Source organism: Chiloscyllium plagiosum, unplaced genomic scaffold, assembly GCF_037043375.1.
Source record: "Chiloscyllium plagiosum isolate Xiang-an unplaced genomic scaffold, Cpla_swu_hap1 HiC_scaffold_4, whole genome shotgun sequence".
NCBI classification, from domain to species: domain Eukaryota; kingdom Metazoa; phylum Chordata; class Chondrichthyes; order Orectolobiformes; family Hemiscylliidae; genus Chiloscyllium; species Chiloscyllium plagiosum.
The window spans coordinates 111876902-111900976 of record NW_028270142.1 but is presented as its reverse complement, the minus strand read 5'-3'; the positions used below and the strand labels follow the sequence as shown (position 1 = coordinate 111900976).

At 41.1% G+C, this 24075-nt stretch overlaps 1 protein-coding gene across 2 annotated transcripts in view; it reads right to left on the bottom strand.

Moving 5' to 3' along the window:
* Positions 1 to 24075, bottom strand: part of wnt9a (wingless-type MMTV integration site family, member 9A) — an 84091-nt gene that overhangs the window by 26088 nt on the left and 33928 nt on the right. For both annotated transcript variants that reach the window (XM_043687930.2, XM_043687931.2), the window contains one exon: positions 18707 to 18972. In XM_043687930.2, coding sequence (XP_043543865.1) covers positions 18707 to 18972 — 266 coding nt within the window. The remainder of the gene's footprint in view (positions 1 to 18706; positions 18973 to 24075) is intronic.

Below are 24075 nucleotides of genomic sequence, written 5' to 3'. Positions count from 1 at the left end.
CCACATTTCCTAGATTACTATGAATACACTTCATTGCCTACAAAATATTTGAGAAGTTCTGAAGTCATGAAAAGCAATATAAAAGCACAAGATTTCCAAAATTTTCTACCTGTGACATTAAGGTTTATGTCAAAAATAAATGGAAAAAATACCCAATGACATAGACCATGGGACAACTCAAAGTGCTTTACAGCCAATGAATTCTGCTTGAGGTGCAGTTACTGTAGTAATTCAATGCACTGCAAGATCCAAAACAGCAATGAGACAGTGATTAGAGATTCAGTTACAAAGATAACACTTTAGTGACAATGGTGGACTGATAAATATTGGCCAGATCACTGCTCTTGATCAGTCATGATCCTTCAGAGTGGTGCTGCAGACTTAATGGACTGAATAGTCTACTCATGCACTTATTTCTTATGATCTGGCTGTGGCTGCTTTTTTTTTAAATTATGATGCAGGTGTGCTGAGCATGTTCAGTGGGCTAAAAAAAGGCTTTTCTTTTTGCCGCATTTCTAGAACATCAGCATCACTAGTAATGCTCTATGACCCAAAGGTGGGATGCATTGTCTATTCCCAGTTGTCCTGAGAAAATAACAGTGGACATCTTCTAGAGTCACTAAAGTCCTTGCTCAAGATCTTCCTTTACTTCCCAACAAAGAATTAGTGAACAATTTAGGTTTTTGTAGTTACCTAATATCTAGCCCAAATACTAGACCTTTTTTCTTCAATATAAACATTTATTTTGAAACGGAATTTGAATTCTCAAATGACCATGGTGGGAGTTATATACTGTAATTAATCCAGGCCGCAGGATTATTAGCCCACTAATATAACCACAGTATTACCACAAAACATCGTAGCAGCAGCAAAAGGAAAGAACATGGGTCAATCCAGTTCCCAGAATAAATAAACCAACACATTTATATTTGTGCATCAAACAGCGGAAGTGCAATTACTTACAAATGGAGAGTGAGCACCATCAACAGAAGGGGGCAAATTGCTCATTTTCTAAACCTACATCTACTTAATGACCAAAAGCTTTTTCAGTTTGTATCCTTACAGAGTCAGAGAGAAAAACATTCATTCCCTTCTTACTAGGCTGGGTTTCAACAGAGCTCCCAGAGGCGATAGGCCAGTATTCTAACCACTTACACCACCCAGTCTGAAGCTAACAAGACTTTTTTTTAAAATGTCAACGGTCTGTGAAACCAAATATTCAGATGTAGTTTAGTGACTCAAAAGGTGGGATAAGTAAAACCTAAGAACTATCCAACTATATGAACGCATATTCAATTCAAAACTAGGTTCAAGTAAGTTAAGAGGTATTTCCAATATCAAAATGGGAAACATCAAGACACCCCTGAAACTAAAAATCCTAATTGAACTCAATGCAATGTTGAACTTAACATTTGCTTTTGTATTAACTAATATAACCAAGTGTAGTTCTTCTTCTACTGCGATCCGCTGACTTACTGCAGGCTGAGGATCAAACCCAAGACCCTCCTTGTCAACATGACTCAGTAATAAGTGAGCCATCAGAAGAACTAATAAGTAATTGGGGTCACACTGAACACACTGGGTAGAGCTGCAATCCTGGGGGGTTTGATCAGATGTCATCCTGCCTTAGTCTTCTGGCCCATCAATTCACCACTAAAGGTTAACATTAACATAGAACATAGAATATTACAACGCAGTACAGGCCCTTCGGCCCTCGATGTTGTGCCGCCCTGTCATACTAATCTGAAGCCCATCTAACCTACACTATTCCATGTATGTCCATATGCCTGTCCAATGACGACTTAAATGCACTTAAACTTGATGAATCTATTACCGTTGCAGGCAAAGCATTCCATACCCTTACTACTCTCTGGGTAAAGAAACTATCTCTGACATCTGTCTTATACCTATCTTCCCTCACTTTAAAGTTGTGTCCCCTTGTGTTTGCCATTCCACCCTGTCCACCCTATCTAACCCTCTGATTATCTTGTATGTCTCTATTAAGTCACCTCTCAACCTTCTTCTCTTTAATGAGAACAGCCTCAAGGCCCTCAGCCTTTCCTCGTAAGACATTCCTTTCATATCAGGCAACATCCTAGTAAATCTCCTCTGCACCCTTTCCAAAGCTTCTACATCCTTCTTATAATGCGGTGACCAGCAGTAAAATACCACAACCTTCATTCTGGATAACTTTTACACCTGAACTAGCATCATGAAAATCGATTACTTGTTCATTTATTTCATTTTAGTTTGCAGGAACTTGCTTTGTACAAAATGCATTGTTTACAACATTAAAACCATGGCTATACTTCAATAACACACTTTTTCTTTGGCTGCAGAGTAGTTTTGGGTTTCATAGAATTAGATTTGTATCAGACCTTCTTTTTTGTTTGCTATTTGAACAAAGTAAGATGAGCATACAAATGGTTATTTGAACTGTGTTGTGTCCAAGGCTGCATCGTGCAGGCAACTAATGGATGACACCATGATTTATTAGTCTGTTTAACTAAGACTAATGTCCTGAGCAAGATTGCAAAAGTCTGGATGATGGGTGTATACAATGGATGATTTGCATGTTGGCATGTTTAGATCGTGACTTTACTACGAGTAACACAGGTCTGGAATGTTTTCCTCTTAACAGATGTTGAATGTCTGAATAATTAATAGTCTTGGGCCCAAATGCAGCTTGTAGAATTCTGTTTCAGATCATTCAGTGAGACTTTCCTGTATTCTGTAGTGAATTAAATCACTGGTTGAACTGGATGGTGCAATGGGTCAAGACTAGCAGCCATACAATAGATGAATGTCTCATCATAGTTCCTTCGGAAACAAATAACTTGCATTTATATACCGCCTTTTACGACCTCTGGACTTCTCAAAGTATATCACGACCGAGAGAAAAGACTTTGATATGTAGTTCCTGCTGTAACTTAAGGAACAACTCAGTAACCACACAAAACATCCCACAAATTACAATGTGATGAACGATGCAATAATTTAGTAATGTCAGCTGGAAGAAAGTAAGCACTCACTTGTACATGGTGCCTCTCAAGGATTTAGGACATTCAAGATCACATTACAGCAGGCCATTAGTGACAAAATTGGTCAAGTATTTAAGAACTTTCCTGCTCTTCAAATTGTATAAAAGTGATTCTTTACACGTCTAAAAGAGCAGGCAGTGTTTTGTCGATTTAACATCACAACCAAGCAATAGCACCTCCAACAATGCAGTGCTACCTTAACAATCTATTGAAGTTATAACTGAAATTATGGTCTCAAGGTATAGGTGCGGGACACTAATCCAGAATGTTCCAACAGAAATGAGAATACTCATTCTTTGAGGCAAACAGAAATTCAGAACAAATGGCTAAAACTTAACAGAAATCAGCTAAATGTCATTTTCATTGAGTTTCATGGATGGTGACTCGTTTTAAGGTATGATGAGGTTTCTGGCATAATCGTACCAAATAAGGGAGTACTTATCACTGCCAGAATATTCAAGGATCCCTGGTGCTGATGTCACATTTATATAGTCACTGCACACCCAACCAAACACTGGTACTCCATAGCTGCCCTACAGAATTGGACACACAAACCCCGGATATTGCAGGTAAGGGGAAACTGGCACCTTGCTATGCAAACAGGTACCTGGAGGTCCTTGTAGACCGAGTCGTACAGAGGAAAGATGTTCTCTTCCTCTATAACTGGCAAAGAGGTTCAGGTTATCAGATCCTGCCAGCCTTGTCTGAGGTTGCTATCCAGGTTAGTGTGCTCTTCAGTCTGATGAAATGCCTAGCAGTGCCAAGAGAAGGTCAATTACCTTCTGCTTCACTAGGGTATCTCTGCTTGCAAACACACCTACTGAAAAGGCTTATGCTCTACCATGCTCACTCTTGCATGAAATATATTCCCCCCACTCACTTTCCCCTCTATCCAAAGCACAATATGACTAACCATGCATGCCCTCTGTGCTGCCTACTCACTCACTTGGAACAACCCATCACCTATCCCACAGCTGTACCAGCATTAACAGTTGTAACAGCCATGTTCATCACACTCAATTCTTCCTTTTGTCTCATTCCTGGAGAAAATGACCCATAATAGACCGGAAAGGGTCAAACTGAGCGTAGGGAGCCAGGTATTCATCTTCTCATCCAGTACGGGAAAATGTAAATAAGACCTCACATTTGTAAATACGTAGTCACGTTTCACCATTAGCTGTATGTACAAGTTTCCATCTAGCCACAACTGCAATATTGAAGGTACATGGCCCACACTGATTAACAGTCCAAGGTGTGAAGTGAGCAGCCTCTGCATCATATGCAGGCTAAGAGTAAAGGACAGGTGATTGCCACTTTGCCAACCAGACTTCACCTTTCTAAGCATTGAACTTTGCTATTGCTTCACAGGCATTAAACAGGATTCATCCATTATAGAAGCCCTACAGTGTTGAAATAGGCCATTTTGCCAAAAAAGTCCACACCAACCATCCAAAGAGTAACCCACCCAGACCCATTCCCATACCATGTTACTCTACATTTACCCCTGCCTAATGCACCTAACCTGCACATCCCTGAACACTATAGGCAATTTACCACGGCCAATTCACCTGACCTGAACATCTTTGGATTGTGGGAGGAAACCAGAGCACCCGGAGGGAACACATGCAGATACAGGGAGAATGTGAAAACTCCACACAGACAGTTACCCAAGGCTGGTATTGAACCTGGGTCCCTGGCACTGTGAGGCAACAGTGCTAACAACTGAGCCCACATTACCTTGTCTGATATGGGGCGGAGTGTTTGGGGAAAGAAATTGGATTGCACACAGCTTACAGTTTCAGAAATTTGGGTGCCTGTGTAATCCCATTGCCATTGAAGGGTCTCACATTGCTTGACTTGAAGCCCCTTCTTTCAGAGAATGATCCATTTTACCTCGTTCACTCTGGATGTGGTTGTATCACTTATTATTTATAGCACAATGGGAGGAAGCAATGGTTGCTCCTTCAGTGAATCTGAAGCTTATATTTTTAATATTTCTGAAGTCTCAATTGTAAGCATCCCCTTCCTGTTAGCCCTTGTCAATCCTATAGGTTTTGCACCACCCCACGTCTCCACCCAACCTACCTCTCCAAGTCTTCAACCATCCAGTTTACTCCTCCTGGCCCAGGCCTATCAAATAAACATGCCAGATCACTCAATGAATGCTCCACACTCTCACACTGCATCACCTTTTCCACTCCCATATTCTGTTGGCCCCTCGTCTTCTATCTTAATTACCATAATCCTTTCTGAACCCCAGCATTTGGACTCTAATCCCCACAACTAAGTTTCCAGCCTTTCTCCTGCAGCAGTGGGCCCTGATAACTGTAACATGATCTGGAGTGGATGGACTCGAAAGCTGACCATGGCCCAGCCTTTTGAGTGACTCAGCCCAGACGACAAGTGACCAAACCCCTAAACAATCCTTGTACCTGTGCTCCTGTGACTTCCAAGACTGATTGCATTGGATGTGCAGGACTGACTGTGGTCCAATGCCGGACTGTAAAGGTACTGATCCCCTGACCACAACTGCCCCGATTAACCAACTGAACATGCCCAAGTGCCTCGATTGATATTGGAGGCTGCCCTTCACTTACTGTGCCAGGAACTGAAAGGTATCACCCTGGCCTTGACTGAGGACTGCTCCTTCAGACTGAGATGTGGCTGCTTACCTACAGCATATGCAATATCTTTGGTGAAGATGAGGCAAGCACACAGTGCAGGTGTAATATTGATGTAGCATGGTACTATACAGCAACATTTCCAACCTCTTGTATAAAAATATGACAAACTGCTGTATTTTATGTCTATGCTAAAGAGAAAGACAAGACAGAAGTGCTGTGATCCTTTATTGTCCAGCTGAGCACCCAAAGTGCAAATAGTATTCCTGCCTTGTTTTGCCTAGGAGTTCAGTGAGTGGCAAAAAGAGCTTTTTTTAAATTCATTCATGGAATGAAGGCGTTGCTGTCCAGGCCAGCATTTATTACCCATCCTTAGTTGCCCAGTGGGCAGTTAAGAGTCAGCCGCTTTATTGTGCATCTGCACTCACATGTAGACCAGACCAAGTAAGGATAGCCATTTCCTTCCCTAAAGGACATTAGTGAATCAAGTGGGATTTTCCAACAACCAACAATGGTCATGATTATCATTGGACTCTTAACTCCAGATTGGTGAGTCCTGAGATATATCCTGCTCCAATTCAGGAGTTAGATGCCCATCTTGACATGCATTATATCCTTACATGCATAATATCCTTACAATAGTAATTCAATGAGACTGTGCCACCGTGCTTTAAAGTGTATCACTGAAGTGCAGAATCAATCTGTAAGTGGATCAGACCAGTGCCATGATGATACTGAGAGGCTGATACATTTTGGATGTCAACGTCAGCAGGCATGAGGTGTGTGCAGATACTGTTAGTGTAACATTCCGAAGACATTGGTGCTGGGTGTTCAAGATTGACCTGTGGGTGAGCAAATGGCAAACTAGAATCACTAGGTACCTGCTTGAACTCATGCTGGGAGTTCTCAAATCTAGTTTCTATGCAGTGAGTGAGAGAATAAGGGCCCACTTTTAATGAGGTAAGATTTAGTTAATGAGGCTTCTTGCTGGCCACTTATAAGAAACACATCAAGTTGCGCAATTTGGTTAGGAAAATTAGACTTTTCAGTTTATAATGTTGAGGGCCTCCATGGACATCTCACCTAATTTTCCAAAGTTTCTCATCCTAATCTATACCATTCAAAGACTCTACCTATAGATCCTCAACAAAGGCATGCAATAGTGCTAACTGCCCAATGCAGTAGTTTCACTCTGTATTAATGTGAATTTCCTGTTCACCATTTGAAGAGGAGCAGGAATTCAAAACAGAGACTGATAATAATTTTATTTGATTAGTAGCTATGGGGACCTCATGAGAACTAATGAATGTTTTATTAAAATTAGTACTATTTCAAGAAAAAAAAAACACATCTTTCTGCATTTCAGGGCCACATGCATCAATGTCCTAGTTGCGTAAGTGAGGACATTATACCTATATATGAAGGGAAATCTCCCGCCAGTAAAATGATGGTGGACCTTTTATATATAAATAAATATGGAGCCTTTAATGCTATAATACTCCTTTGGATAGTTTCAGAAATATAATGAATCCAGAAGAGTTTTTATTTATTTATTCTCAGGATAAGGGAGTCACCACCTAGGCCAGCATTCATGGCCATCCCTATTTTCTTAGAGGGCATTAAGAGTCAACCACATTGCTGTGCGTCTGGAATCACACAATCCAGCCTAGGTAGGGGATGCAGTTTTGTTCCCTAAAGGACATGAGTGAACTAAACATGTTTTTCTAACACTCAATGGTCTCATGATCATCAGCACTCTTAATTCCAGAACTTGGTGGAATTTAAATTCTAGCATCTACTTTAGCTAGATTCAAACCTGGGGCCCAGAATGTTATCTGGGTCTCTGGATTAACAGTCCAGTGATAGTGGTACTGGGCCATCGCCTCCCTCCTAAATGAAAGAAAGCTTGACCAAGGAGATCAATTTTTTAAAAAGAGAATCTTAAAAAGAGGTGAAGCAAGGAAGCATCTGGGTTGCGAATTCCAGAACTTACAGCCTAGCTGGCTGAAGACACAGCTGCCAAGCTTGGAATAAAGCAAACTGGCACTGCATAGAAGGCCAAAAATGGAAGAATGCAGAGCTTTTGAGGAGTTTTCGGGATAGAGGACATCAGTGGGATGATAAGAGGGGAGACTGTGGGTGGAATCTGAGCACAGGTTTACAAGATGTAAAAATTGAGGCTACCATGAATGAGGAGGCAACCTGGGTAAAATTCATAATGGGAAGGATTAGGATTGTTTGGAGATAGAAAACCATGACAGAGTGTTGGAACAGGAAGATGAGGGGATCGATTCCAAGCCTATGCTGAACAGCACAGGGAGGCTCCCGTAAATGGCTCCAGTATCCCAGACTAGAGAATGCAAAAACAAACCCGGCCTGGCTTGCTCTTTTTGATTACTATCCAGAGCATCAGCCAGTAGGTGTGGACACATAATAAAGTAAGGGCTGCACTGGCTGTGATGCCTTCTATGAGCAAATAGCCTGTTAACCCTCAGTGTTTGTGTGATCCCCCATGCAGAAAGGCTACTGAATGAGCTAATGGTATCAGCATGAGCCAGTGCCTTAGGAGAGGAAGGAAGAAAATGGACTTGGCTGACATACAGGGAGGTGGGGCATGGGCTTAGGTCCAAAATTCCCAGAACATAAATCCATGAATTACCCCACACCGAGTTGCTGAATGTGAACTCGTCACTGATGGGAAGGCGAGGGGTGCAGAATCTTTTTTAAAAAAAGGCGAAACAGGAAAATCTGATTGTTAATAATCAGATCTAAAAGCATTGCAATTCCAACAGCCAATCAGCAGATTCTTAATGAATAAAAATGGTAAATTGTTTCATTCGCCAACCTTTCCCCAGAACATATCACCCGGAGAAATATGTAAGCACCACAGGCTAAATTGTGGCATCTCCTTTCATACCTTTGGCCTCCAGCATCCAAGGTCATGAAGGCCATAAATGAGTTCCGATATACACATCGGACGGCCTCTCAGTTGAAGGACTGAAGTAGTTCAGATTCTACAAAACCACTGTAGTCCTGTTTCTCCAGTCAAGAGCCCAATCAGAACAGAGTCTGATTTGTAGGATCACCATCTGGTGCCCTATCCAACATTTCTCCCTCAACCAACACCATATAAACAAATCATTTATCTCACTCATGTGCAAATGGCTACTGATTTCGAATACTCAGGAGGGCTGTGAGCCTTCAGAATTCTCTAGCTCAGAGGACTGTGAAATCTCAATCTGTACGTTTAAGGGTAGAGACTGATAAATTTCTGATTACCAGTGGTTTCCAGGGTTAAAGAATGGGGTTGGTAACAGACATTAATGTGATCGGTCAGACTTGATTGTACGGAATGGTGTGGTAGACTTTACAAGCTAAAGGGCCGACTCCTTTTCCTTTGTTCCGAACAACAATGACTATATTTTGAACATTTTGACTGGCAATAGCGTACTTAGGACATTTGGAGGACTCAAAGACATTTATATGGGGAGTTATTTCTTTTGATGGAGTAAGGCATGGCAAACTTTTTGAAAACAAAGAGAGGCAGAGGACAATATTTGTCCAATGGTCATGCCACTGAAAAGGATTTGAAACCCTTGGACAGTTAAGATTTGTATTAACATCATATACTCCCTAGCTGTAGGATGCAAATCTCCCATTCTGTATCAAAAACAGATCTCAATTCCCAACTTGCCCAAACACAACTGTAATCACCTCCCCAGACTCACTTTCAGAGGCCAAGTCTGAAGATAATATATTGGGGACCTGTATTAACTAGAGTTTGAGTTTCTATGTAATTTATATTAAATTGGGCTTAATTAAGATCCTTGAATTAGAGATAGAAAGCTCTTTTTGCTGAGCTTTATAGAATGAGAACATTAAGAATTTGAAATATATAGCTGAATTTCTGATGTTCACTCAAATGTTTCCACACTGGTTCAGAACTAAAATCTTAGTCCACTATCCTTTCAGATCGAGTTCCTAAGGTTCAAACCCACTGAAATCTCAGACAAATGAAGGATCATGCAACAAACAAAGGGCAAAATATTGTGGATTCCGGTCCTCAGAAATAAAAAACAGAAAGTGCTGGTGAAATTCAGCTGGTCTGGTAGCATCGGTGAAGAAAGAGTTACATGTTCCAAATTCAACATACTCTTCTTTGGAAATGAAGCAAAAGGAGCATTAAAGATTGAAAGAAACAATTGCTACCTCATACAAAAAGGTCAAAAACTACTTCATTTCCAGAACTGCTCAAACATTGGATTCATAATACTGTTCAATAATTTTGATTTTGAGTGATACTAGGGAAATTCTCTCATCATTTCTTATAATGTGAGGATCACCAAGTTGTGTGGGAGGGAATTCTATGAAAAAAAAAGACCCTGTTGGGCATTGTGGACAAGTCTCCTTGCAGTGCTCAAGCTGTGGAACAGAAGATAATCAAAAGATAGAAAAGGCATAAAAAAGGCACTATTACAATAATCATAGGGAACATCCATATGTACGTGGACAAGGAAAATCAGGTTGGTAGCAGATCAAGGAGGGGAACTTATGAAATGTCTACAAGATTTTTGAAGCATTTTGGGGTAGAGCACATTAGGGAACAGGCAATTCTGAATTTGGTGATGTGTAATGAGGCAGACTCGACAACTTAGGGTGAAAGAACCCATAGATGGAATTGACCATGATATGATGCAATTTACACTGCAGTTTGAAGGGAGAAGCTGGAATCGGATGTAATATTACAATTGAGTAAAAGGTAACTACAAAGACATGAGAGAAGAGCTGGCCAGAGTTGATTGGAAGGGGAACCTAGCAGGGAAGATGGAGCAGCAATGGTAGGAGTTTTGAAGGTGATTTAGGAGGTGCATAAGAAATTAATACCATGGAAGAGAAAACATACTAAAAAGGGGAGGATGAGATAACCGTAGCTGACAAGGGAAGTCAGGAGCAACATAAAAGTGAAAGGAAAAGGATACAATGTGGTCAAGATTGGGAAGCATTTAAAAATCAGAGGATAACTACATGGGGGTGGGGGGGTGTGAAGGAAAACCGATGAAAAAGAAGAGTCAGCCAGTTAGTAATAAGCAAGATGATTGCAAGAGAGTGTTTTTAGATATCTAAAAAGCAAAAGAGAACATTGGACTGCTGGAAAATGAGGCTGGAGAAGTATTAATGAGGATCAAAGAAACAGCAGAGGAACTGAATTTGGTCCTTTGCACTAGTCTTCATGGTGAAAAATGCCTGTAGCAGACCAGAACCTCAGGAGAGTTGGGGGCAGAGGTGAGTTCATTGGCCATCACTAAAGGAGGTGCTGGGGACGCCAAAAGTTCTGAAACTGAATAAATCAGCCAGACTAGATGGATTATAGCCCAGAGTTCTGAAAGAGATATCTGAGAAGATTGTAGAGGCATTGTGATCATCCTTCAGGAATCACTGGAGTCAGAGAGAAGCTCGGAGGTCTGGAAAATGGCTAATGTAACACCCTTCTTTAAGAAAGGAGAGACACAGAGGACAGAAAACTCTAGGCTGGTTACCCTGACTTTGGCCGTTGGTGATTTGGTCTCTATTAAGGCTGGGATTGTGGAGTATTTGGAAAATAGGGCAGAATCAGCATGGCTTCGTCAAGGGGTGGTCATGTCTCATAAATCGGTTAGAATTCTTTGAGGACGTAATACGTAAGTTAGACAAAAGAGAGCCAGTGTGTGAAATCTATTTGGATTTCCAAAAGGACTTTGACATGGTGCCACACATGAGGCTTCTGAATAAGAAAACCCTTCGGTGTTAGGGACAAGTACTGGCATAGGTAGAGGAGTGGCTGACTGGCAGAAGGCAAAGAGAGGGATAAAGGGGTATTTTTCAAATGACAAATGGTGACTGGTGGATTTCTGCAGAGGTCAGGTGTTGTGACCACAACTATTCACATTATGAATTAACAATGTGGATGAAGGAAGGGATTTCTTAAAATGTTTGCAGGCGATCCAAAGATAATTGAAGAATAAATAATGTTGGGGGGGGGGGGGGGGGGGCGCGTGGGGGAGAGAGGATGCAGAAGGACTTGGAAAGATTAGGCAAATGGGTAAAGTGGCAGATGGAATACAATGTGGGGCAGTGAGGTTAGCATTTTGGTAGAAAGAAAGAATAAAGGCATAGACTATTTTTAAAAACAGGCAATGGCTTTGGAAATCTGAAGTGCAAACAGACTTGGGAATTCTAGTTGAGAATTCAAAGTCAATGTGCAGGTTCAGTTAGCAGTTAAGATAAATGCATGTTGGCATTTATTTTAAGACAGCTAGAATATAAGAGCAGAGGTGTACTGCTGAAACTATATAAAGGGCTTTTGGAACACATTTGGAATATTGTGAGCATCTAAGAAAGAATGTTTTGGCTTTGAAGGGGGTCCAGAGAAGGTTTACAAGAATGATCTCCGGGATGACGAGCTTGACATACAAGTTGTTGTGCAGGATTCAAGGTCTGTTCTTGGAGGTTAGAAGGTGGAGGGGCGGGAAATTAGATTGAAATGTACATGATAATGAGAGACCTGGGCAGTGAATGTGGAGAAGATGTCTCGACAAGTAGGAACCAAGGGCAGAACCTCAGTGAAGGATGATGCTTTGGACTCAGGCAAGGAGGGATTTCTTCAGCCAGATGGTGGTGAATCTGTGGAATGTATTGCCATAGGGGACTGTACAGGCCAAGTCATTGAGTGTATTTAAGACAAAGTTCTGATTGGTAAGGGGATCAAGGTTTATGGGGAGAAAGTAGGAGAATGGGTTTGAGAAATATATTAGCCATAAGTGAATGGCAGAGCAGAGCTAACGGGTCAAATAGCCTAGTTTTGCTCCTTGATCTTGTAGCTTTATGATCCATTGGACCAAGGCTCAGGTGAAGTCAACAGCCTTTGCTGATTCCAGATTAGTGGATCACACACCAGTTAAAAGAAGCTACCAAATGTTACAAAACCTTTCACCATGGAAGTAAGAAGTGGACAATCTGTAATGTGATTTTTATGCCCAAACACATTCAAAGTCTATGCCTGCTGTGTCGAATGCACATCCATCTAGTTCCCTCCTAAACTTTGAGGAGAAAGTGAGGTCTGCAGATGCTGGAGATCAGAGATGGAAATGTGTTGCTGGAAAAGCGCAGCAGGTCAGGCAGCATCTAGGGAACAGGAGAATCGACGTTTCGGGCATTAGCCCTTCTTCATTCCTGAAGAAGGGCTAATGCCCGAAACGTCGATTCTCCTGTTCCCTAGATGCTGCCTGACCTGCTGCGCTTTTCCAGCAACACATTTCCATCTCTTCCCTCCTAAACTTGTCTATTCATAATCTGATAGTTAAAACCAAGCTGGTTAAAAATGACTCTAGGATAAAGAATTTGGATTTATATAATCACATTATCACACTTCAAAAACCCAGTATGCAGTGACGAGACCAAGAGTTTCCTGAGCTAGTTGTACCTGTACTTCGGCAACTATAGCAGCGAAACAGCTGCAGCTCTGAAGAGAGTCAGCCTAAATAGGTGAAGGCAGCCGAACAATGTTTACAGAGTACCAAGTAGCTACGAAACAGGAAAACAACTCATTTGCTTTGACCAATATATCAAACAGATTTCCTGCTTGGTTTGCAGTTTTTGACATCTATCCAAGCACCTTGAGCAAACAAAAAAAAAGTGTGAATTGTAGCACGGAGTGGGGAAACCTCCCATCCCTCAATCAAGCAGATGGAAAGCATGAGGATGGCACCTCTGACAGTATAGCACTCCATTACTCCGCTGAAGTTGACGCTTAGATTGTAGATTAAAGTCCTGGATTGAGATTAAACTCATTCTTCAAACTCAGATGTCAAAATGTGATCAACTGAAATACTTAGGTTAAAAAAGTGAGCGCTGGCACAACTAAATAAAATGATGCAGACTCAAACGGGCTGCCTCCCTTTCCAAATGGCATTATCTGCCCCACCCTCTCCATCTCCCTTCCTGTAGTCCATAGGAAGATTTCTGGAATACATTACCATTTATCAGCACATAATAAAAAGAAAACAATTACATGTCTCAAGTTTTATTAGAATCAGATGTGCTCTTTAAAATGTAAAGGAATTTAAGAAAAAAAGATTTAAAAAATATAAACATCACAGGACAAATTTCTGGAATAACAAGACTACAGATCAGAACCAGTCTTCTTGAAAAGCTGCCAAAAAGCAGCTTTAGAACGATCGCCAATTTTTAAAAAATAGTATCAGAGATCAAAGAATGTCCCGGTAAAGAGAACAGGCCATTCAGCCCATTGATCTTGTGTTGCTCTCACCCACAAGCTACCTGCTCTCCAATGCACCTCCAGATATGGATCATGTGCAATGCCCAGGAGATCCAATGATGTTTTGTGTAATAAGGATAAGATTGTTACACCATGTAGCATGCTCCTTTTTGAAAAGCTCACATGGGATGTGAGTACCTCTGGAAAGGCTGGAATTTATTGTCTAATCTGAACTGAATTTGAGAAAGGTGATGGTGAACAGACTTCCTGAACTACTGCAGGTCATGTGATGAAAGCACATTCAGTGCTATTATGGATGGAGTTCCATGATTTTGACACAGCAGCAAAAGGAACAGTGAAATATTTACAAAATAGCACATGGAGAGAGAAATATTGGGGAACTGTGCCAATGCAGCTGCTGCCCTTGTCCTTCTAGGCATAGAGATGTGTTTGAAAGGTGCTGTTGAAGACAGCCTTGGCAAATGGTTACAATTCATCTTGTAGCTGGTTCGCACCACAGCATCTGTGATGGAGGGTGTAAATTATTCAGGGGTTAGATGGGGTGCCAAATAGGTAGTTTTGTCCTGGACACAGTTGAGCTTTTCAAGTGGATAATATTTCAGTCCTGACCTGTGCTTTGTAGGTGAAAAAGTTCTGAGGAGTCAGGAAGTGACACATGCTGCAGAATTCCTAGCTTGACACTCTTGTAGCATCAGTGATGTGATTGATTCAGTTAAATGTTTGATCCATAGTGGTGACAAGGATATTGATGGCAAACGATTCAGATGTGCTGGGAACGTCTGTTGATACTTGTCAAGTACAAGCCTAAGTCTGAAAGATTTCCAGGTTTTCATGCAGGTAAGACTATTTCATTATCAGGGGAGTTGCAAATGAACAATGCACACAGTCAATCATGTCCAATTCAGATCATATGTTGGAGGCAAGGTCATTAATAAAACAGCTGGCCTATGATACTACCCTCTGGTTTTCCTACAGATATTCTGGGAGAAAGATGACTAACCTCCAACAATCACAGAAATGTTATGGCATAGAAGGCAACTATTCAGCCCATTGTGTCAGCAACCACAACCAGTTTCCTTCAGTCAATGGAGAGCTTACCCCAGTTCTCACTGACTTCAATTTACCAGTGGCCCGTGATGTTACATTCAAAGGCTAGACTGGAATCCAGTTCTTTTCTTTATGTTTGGATCCAGATGATAAATGATGACTCAAGCAACCAATTGAATAGACTAATTGGTAGTAATTGACTGTATTACATTTACACTTTTTTTTCCCAGGACAAGACAAGGATGGACAATTTTCTAGTTTATCATCTTAACTTTTTTTCATATTGGTTCTCTCACCCAATCTGTTGTGTCTTTCAGGGGCAAGTCAACTAGTTCAGTAATGGTGATGCTGAAAACTGAAGTCCCTCACTCACAGCACACATTCTTCCCCCTTGCTGTTCATGGTATTTTATCCAAAGGGTGTTCGACTTGCACTCTTTCATTGAGGGAGGGTGGTGGACGGCAATTACTGAGGGGTCTCCTTGCCCACGTTTGTTCCAATGTCATGAGACTTCATGGGGCAGACAGTAATGTCGAGAACTCCCAAGGCAACTCCCTCCTGGCTGTATACCTCCTAACAGGAGGTTTCTACAGCTAATGGAGGAGGAGTTGGGAACATTTGAGAAATCCATGGCTCTGAGTCGGATTAAGTAAAACAGTCTACTGAACAGCTGATCAAATTTTTGGCTGAAGAGCCCAGGTGGTTTCAGGATTTACAGATCTGGTGAGACTGTGCCTGCAGCACAGTTTGATGTCAGGTATCTGTACAATTAAATTAGTTTAGCAATGATTTTGGTAATCTGAGAGGCTTGCAAGTTCATTTCAGAAAGCAGTCATGAACAAACCACATTGCTTTGGGTCTGGAGTTACATGTAAATCAGACAGAGTATGGAGACAGTTTTTTCTCCCTAAAGAGTGTGACGGAGAAGTAGAGTTTTCAAACAATAAGCTAATTTTATAAAATCACCATTGTGTCTCGGCAGCAGAATAAAAAGCTAGCAATAACAATCATGTTTAACCAGGCCTGTCAAGATGACAAAAGACTAATTGATTTCAACATGACCAGAGACTATTTAACTTCTATTAGAGGGAAACTGGAATGGGGAGAACAGGTGAATGTAAAATCCCATCTCCAAATAGAGAAACCCATTGTTGAGTAGTGACATTCTTATTTTAAATATATTCACACCATTTACACATTGGGGTGTGCTATGACATACGTAAATTGGAACACTGGGATTGTTTAGTGAAACACTGATCACCAGCCATCTAGATTACTTCCAGGTAGTTGCATGGAATAGTTTGCTAATTAATCTGTATGCATCAGTTTACAATTCACATGCCATTAACTGTCTAGCAAGTTGGTAGTAATCCATATGGTGCATCTTTCAAGAAACTCCAGTCTGTCTTGAGTAGGAGAGGTGGGTCAGAAATCTAGAAATTGGATTGTGCCCAAACTGGTGGGTTGAGGAGCAGTATTCATTGAATGTGTGGATGAAACAATGGCAGGAAATTGCTGTGCTGCTTGTTATTACTAATCTGTTGACCCTAGGGAGCCAGAGGATGCTGTCCATCACCACAGTATTGTAGCCCTTAGTGATATTTACAAGGGAGGTGAGTTGGTGCAAGGCATGCTTTAGGCTGTGTGAAGTAATCTTCTACATTATTTGAACCTCATGTCTTCCACTGTGGCTATACAATATTGAGGCTTGGAAGATTGGATCCACCTTGGAATCAGGTTTTCATCTGTTAAGCTGCAGCAACAATCAGAGCTTCGTGATGTGCTATAATGGAGATGGGCACACAATCGGCTAGTTGGGGGAGGCCTTTAAAAAAATGGGATATGATGGGTACAAAGCAAACCAGTTTAGAAGAGGAATTTTCCTGTTGTAGTCCTAGTGTTTCCACAGCTCTTCAGCTTCATGACAAATTGAATGGGAGGACCTCGTCTCTTTGCACAAATTCACTACTCCCGTGAGTCCTGTACCACTATATCTGGTCTCTAAGTTATTGTCTGTGTAGATGGCCTGGTTACAAAGGGGAGGAAGGAATGAAATTGAGCCAGAAGAATTCTAGCATTGAAATTTAGACAGGTGGTCTACTTAATGCACAGGAACAGAGTGGAAACTGAGTGTCTGAAGGCTGGGGCTGTAATAAAAGAACAACATTGGTATGAATTCCTTCAAAGCAGTTTGCTCCCAAACTGGGAGCTGGAAGCATTCCCTCTGCTTTTTCACCCCCTGCCTAACTGAATGCATTTCTACTTTAGATTAGTCTCTTTACAAGCTTGACATTTACATCAAAAAACAAACTTAAAAGCTGTATTAGGTTCAGCACTACAAAGGCAAATAGCTTGGCAACTCTTGGGTTTTATTAAAGTCAGCTGCGTGCTGCAGAGTCCCACGGTGATATCAAAATCCAGGAGTGGCCATGCACCCCCTGATTAAAAATGGAGTTAGCTTTTAAGAAAGCCTTCCTAGAAAGCACTTGGCAGTTTGATTTTTCATCTGGTGTGATGGTGAAACTCAATTCATGGACAGAAGAACCCCATTGCCGACACATGAAATCACTACAAAAACAGCTGTGTGCAACTTACCATTCTTCGGCTAATGGTTAACAAGACCTTCTAATCCTTCTGGCACATAAAAGCACAACTAAATAAAAAAATCCTGCTCTGGCAATTGTGCCCTTTAAGTAGACAGAAAACCAGGTCATAATTGTCAAATCAGAAGCAAGTAGGAAGGGGCTCAGTTGGTGGAAGACTTTCCTCCAGAATCAAAATATTGTCATCTCAAATCGCAAAACAGAATCAGGCTGGAATTTCAGTGTTATAGCGATGAGCTTTAAACATTTTCAGAGGTACTGGGTGAGGCATTTGATAGATCTTAAAAATCCCTTAAAATCAAAAAAAGAACAGAGTTTTTATGTCTCAGCCAATGTTCCTCCCTCAAAAAGGGCAAATGTTGCTTCAAAATTTGTCATTACTGTTTGCAGAATGTTGCTGCTAGCATTTATTTTCATGCGTTTCTAAATTAATTCATTGCAATAATTATTATTATTATTGTGGACTGTGATCCATGTTAGCAAGGATAGCATTTACTTCCTATCCATGAGAAACTGGTTGTAGTCATTTCTGAACTGCTGAAACTTTAGCTGATTTTGCTCCAGCTAGACTGGTAAGGAATACTTCCCACTTCCCAAATTCATACTTGTGTATTGTGTGTTGGGGCTTATTTGTGGTTCCACAACATTTCTGAAACCTTGTTGTTCATTTTAAACCCCTGAAGTGCTAAGGTGGGCATTCTTCTGCACTCTGTGGATGTGAGAGGGGTGGTCAGAATGATCAGAGTAGGCTGCTCATACAAGCTCATCATTCACCTTGTATATACCATAGACATCATATACTGAATCAAGTTTGGGAAAATGCACCAGCATTTCAATAGAACAGTTCTTTTCCAGCTTAAGACTGAACCTTGAAATTACATCTTATTTCATTGCGTAAACAGCCAAAAGATTCTTAGAAACTTGTGTGGCAAGGAACAGAGGAACTGAAACAGGGTCATTTTTTTTTCATTGAGTGTGAAACATTAATTTGATGTACTCAAACCCTGGAGCAAGACTACCATGAACTCATACAAGTTAAACATTTGTGTTGCTTTCAGAACACTACGGATTCAATCACCCTTCAAAACAAAGTCAGCTTGGTCACTGGTGACCACTCACCTTGACACCAACGTTGGTATTGTGCAGATCTACACGGGCTCGTAAATCTTTGTTGGATTTCTTTTGTCCCATAAACTCTTTGACAAACTTGTTGCTGTACTTGAGATTGTCCCCACAGCCGCCCCACTGCCAAGCTTCCCGGTTTTCCAAGTCAGGAGCTTCATCACAGGTACATCGCTCCATTCGTCCAGCACTGCAAGCTTTGGCAAGGGCATGAGTCAATCCAGCAGAAGAAATGGCATATAGGAAGGCAGTCTCTTTAAAACCTTAGAGAGAAACAAAATCAATTAATTCTTCTTGGTATTAAATGTAGGTCGGAGTATTTAAAGCAATGATAGGTTTTGCTTGGCATCCAGAATGTTTGATTCAGTCTTAGAGTTTAAAAGCCAGAGGTTTAAAGGCAGAAAGCATGACAGAGGTGAAGAGTCTGATTTCAAATTATGCCAGGAGTCTCCCTTTCAAAGCATGAGGAACTAGACTAACAATCCAGTACATCACTGAACAAATGCTGCACTGACCAAAGTGTTGACTTTCAGATACATTAAAGTAAAAGATCCTGTGAGAATATTTTCATGAGAAGGGAGTTTAATCAATATTTTAGCCAATACTTAGAATCATAGAGGCTTACAGTTAAAAATGGCCCCTTCAGCCCATTGAGTCTACAAAGGAAAACTAACTATTCTTATTCATCAAGCATCACCAAAACAGATTACCTGGTTACTCTTGAGAGACTGTGTAGGAATTGACTGCTAAATATTCTACATCACAGTATTTCCAGTGAAGGCACCATAAGTTAATGCAGCCCAGATGGCAATATGGGCTGCTTTGTACACTAAAGCTGTCAAATGAAGATTCCAACACATGCAATATTCTAGGTCTCATCTCTGCTCTTAGTGAGGGTGCTGTGCAGAGCCAGACACAGGCTCTACCCTGAGTTGTGAAAAATGCCAGTAGTGGAATCCCACAGGATACAGTTGGCCACCATCTGCAGCCTTTTTCATAGTGGGGGTGGCAGAGTCTTTTTAATGTTGACGCTAAACAATTCATTTTCTTCTGTTATTGCCCATCTCAGAGGCATCTCAGTATCAATCCTGGGCATGAACTTTGGGCCAGACTTTCTAGAGTGGGCCAGTCAGCTGGATTGCCACTCTGCTCCTATTATTGCTGCATCAAGAAAGAGCTCCATATTTCTGGCAGGAGATTCCAATTATGCATCATGCAAAAATACAGACTATCCTGCTAATCAAACTGTGTCCTTGTACTGGAGGGAGGGGAGGCAAACAACACTCCATTTTGCACAGCAGTGTTGCAGTATTCTCTGACTTAAATATCCAGCAGCACAAACAGTCTTTCACAGGAGCTATCAATGTCGCTAAGTGTATAATGCAAGTGTGAGGTTAGAATGTCAAGTGGTTAGGGTACCTTGGATCTTCCAGAAATCAAGAGCCAAGAGCACTTCCATTGAACCATAGATCATTTGTCAGAGTATAGGTATGGCCTTGAATTCTAGGGTTGCTTGGCTAGGAGGGAAATTGAGGCGAGTGGGGAATTTATATTTAATGCCTTGGCCAATGTAATGGATTGTGGGATAGGTATATTAATGGTGGGGGGGGGGGGAAAGAGGGGGAAACAACATTTGTAGGAGCCTATGACATGCTGGGAGATTGCTTCCAGCCCCAATCTCCCTGAACACTCACACTGATGGCCTCCCACTCGGTATGTGGGGATTTTTCACCACTGGTAGTGTATTGGTAGCCTTGAAGTTTCTTCAATATTAAAATTTATATATTTATTAAATAAATATCGCCCAACAACTTCTATTCAATGAATCATCAATTCATATCTAGACTCAGCACTGGGAAATTTCCCCAGCTGTCATAATGCAGCTCTCTCCATTATTTTTTCCCCCAGTCTCAACCGGCCGTAGGGAAAAGCCTGTCTATGCTGTATGGCAGTGACATTAACCAACAAACCCAAAACTCACCCCACCTTCTGACAAGACTTACATTAACCGGAACCTGAGAATGAAAAATAAAAAATCAGGCTCAAGAGACCAACTGTAGAGAGAGTGAACACAAAGGCCAACTGATTAACTATACAGTTAGATTCAACACAAGTGGAAAATCCTTAGAGGCAAGATGGTGCCAAAGAATGGCACCACAGTTCTGTGGTGGTGGGTCAAAGGGAAGCAAAGCTGGCCCAATGCTTTATGCTGATGTTGGTCTCAGTATCGGACCCAGGCCCATGGAAATTGTTTCCGTTAGGCGAGGAGACTAGGACCCGTGGACACAGCCTTAGAATTAGAGGGGGTAAATTCAGAACAGAAATGCGGAGACATTTCTTCTGCCAGGGAGTGGTGGGCCTGTGGAATTCATTGCCGCAGAGTGCAGTGGAGGCTGGGACGCTAAATGTCTTCAAGGAAGAAATTGATAAATTCTTGATGTCACAAGGAATTAAGGGCTACGGGGAGAATGCGGGTAAGTGGAGTTGAAATGCCCATCAGCCATGATTGAATGGCGGAGTGGACTCGATGGGCCGAATGGCCTTACTTCCGCTCCTATGTCTTACGGTCTTATGGCTAAGCACTGAAGGACTGCAATGTGGAATTTTTAAACTTTATTCCTAATTTTATATTCTGTCTGGTTTACTTCTGCATTAGAAGATGGTGCTGGAGAGCATTGACATCATGCAATACTTTTCACTATTGTAACAATGCATGTGACAATAAATAAAATCAAAAATGAAAAGGAGATGGTAAGGTCATGGAAAAACTTTAAAGCCTTTAAGACTGAGTTAAGCAGCCTATGGAGGAATCAAGTTAATGAAATTCTGTATTTAGAAAAAGAGATAAGACACTCTTTGAAGGTTTCTGGACAAATAGTTGTTATCACATGGTTAGGGTCTGGAGCACACAGCCTAAGCGTGTGGTAGGTACAAGCTATAATCATGCTTTTGAAAAGGAAATTTCAAAAACCCTGAAAGCAAGGCACTTGCAGAGCCATAGGGAAAAGCCAGGGAAGAAGACTAACTAAATGGCACTGGCAAAAGCTGTCAGCAGTTGATGGGCTGAACGACTCCATGCTGTGATCCATGATCCTTCATAGATGTCCAAGATAGAGGGCAGCTAGTGTGGCCATTCTGCTATGATAAGTTCCTTTCAGGCAACTCCCTCTATGCAGGCAGCTGTATGCAAGTCAGAAGAGAAGAATTCATTCTGGCTACACAACAGGGAATCTAGCATGCAAAGCAAAACCCTCTTACCATGGTAACATTGAGGAGAGATATGGATGGTGGTTAAACAAATGTGCTAATGGGTTACAAAGTTGAACTCAAAATTTAGATTTAATAGTGAAAACTGACAAATGGAAAGTTTCCCTTTTCCCCAGTACCTCTCTATCCCTTCTTGCTTATAAGCAAGGGGCCTTGTGCCTATTAGCAAATAACATGCAACTGTACAAGTCCACAGTAGAAAAATTAAATTATCAGAATTCTACTGGGTTGGCAGTCTTATTAAAATGAGGCACCAAGAGATAGCTGTGTGGCAAATTGCAATGTTACAATGTGAAAAAGTAGGATTTGAGAAAAGACACATTGATTCAATCAATCTGTATACTTTCCTATTCTGGGAAAGTGTTGCTCAGATACATGTGATCTCCATCCTTTTGGATCTTCTACATTTTTTTGTGAAATCTGCAAACATTGTCACAATTAATAGTAACGTGAAATAGACTCAACAGAAGAAAGCAATGAGCCCAACTGAACAATTTTCTCAAGCTTTTGGAATCTGATCTTGTCACCAGATCTTTGTAAAGAAACCTTAAAAAGGAGGTATGGGTGGGGTGGGGGGGAACAACACTGGCTCCAAACTATATTTCCAATGCTGCAAGGTGCAATTTTGTATCCAAAATGGTGTCTGTGGTATGTGAACAGAATTCTACCATTTTGGTATGGGCCAAACAGATATATTTACCATGTCAAAAGTCTATTAATATATGCAAACAGGAAGCTTTAATCCTCCTGACCAGAAAGTACTAGGGTTGACAACCTCTGGTGAAACCAGTGCTAAGCTGTGTAGAGGAGAAAAGCAAAGAACTGTCCTTGGTCAGTTCTGTCCAGTCAGGTAATGTCCAATTTTATTCCCAACCTTACTCACCTAAACCCCACCTTAGGACCAAACTTCAGAGCATCCCAGCCTAGGTCATATTACAAGACCTAGCCCTAATTCTCTAGATTTCTTTCTAATCTCCTGGCCCCACACCGATTGCATTCCAAGGGCCAGCCATTCCTTCCCCCTCTCTAGAAAATATACACCTAACCACCTTACTGAACATGAGCTCACAGACCACCGGAATCCTGCTGAGTATCTTCAAGTCCAAAAATCCTGTCCTTGCTGAACCTTTCTACATGAAAATGGTTTGCTATCACACAGTGGGTGAGATACTCAAAATTGAAGAGAGTGCTGAGTATTGAACCCTGTGCATAATGGAAGTGTGAAGGGACTTTTTTTTTTTATTTTAAAACTCTAGTTAACCTGTACCATTTCCCAAGGCCTTGATGCTCACCAAAAAACACCAGAGTGGGACACTGCTTCACTTCCTTGCACTAAAATTTCTCATTCACAATCCATTTTCATACCTAAATTTTAAAAAGCACAATAATCATATTTAGCAATCTTACTTCTTAATCAACATAGCTCTCATTTTTTCCAGAATATAGTTGCCCAGTTGAAAGTGCACAGCTTAATGCATCTGCCACAATGCTGGAGCTAGATTCGGACAACAGCTTGTACAACAAGTGGGCAACATCTTGACTATTAGTCAGTTTTATCTGATATTGGACAAGTCACAAGTTTGTGGTGAGAGATTCTTTTATTCTTTACACATGTTTTATAAGAGAGAAAGCAAAGTGTGCAATTTAATTTTTAATTAGATAATATTGCATATATGGAGTTTCTGAAGTGTACAGCTTGCAGAAGTCATACCAAGGCTCATAAATCAGCATGCTGTATGCCAGATGTGCCGTAATAAACTCATAACCTTTTTGCTGGCAAGGCAATTCAAAATGGAAAAAATAATTACAGTCAAATGTACTTGTCCTCTTGGACAAAAATGCTATATTAATTTCTCATTAAAAATATGAAAAGTCAAGTTTAATAGTTGTTTCAGTGGAAGAAACAATTGAGGTCTGCTCCTTAGCCTCTTGATTATGGGTTCAAATACCAAGGCTGCCTCATGCACTAATCTGCCTGTCAATTCCTGTCTGGAAGTCTTCATTGGCCTTTTTTCTCAGTCTGCTCTTTTCTGATATATGTATCACTGTCTATCTTCATCACTGAAAGAGAGCCACACACAGACACAGAAATGGACGTT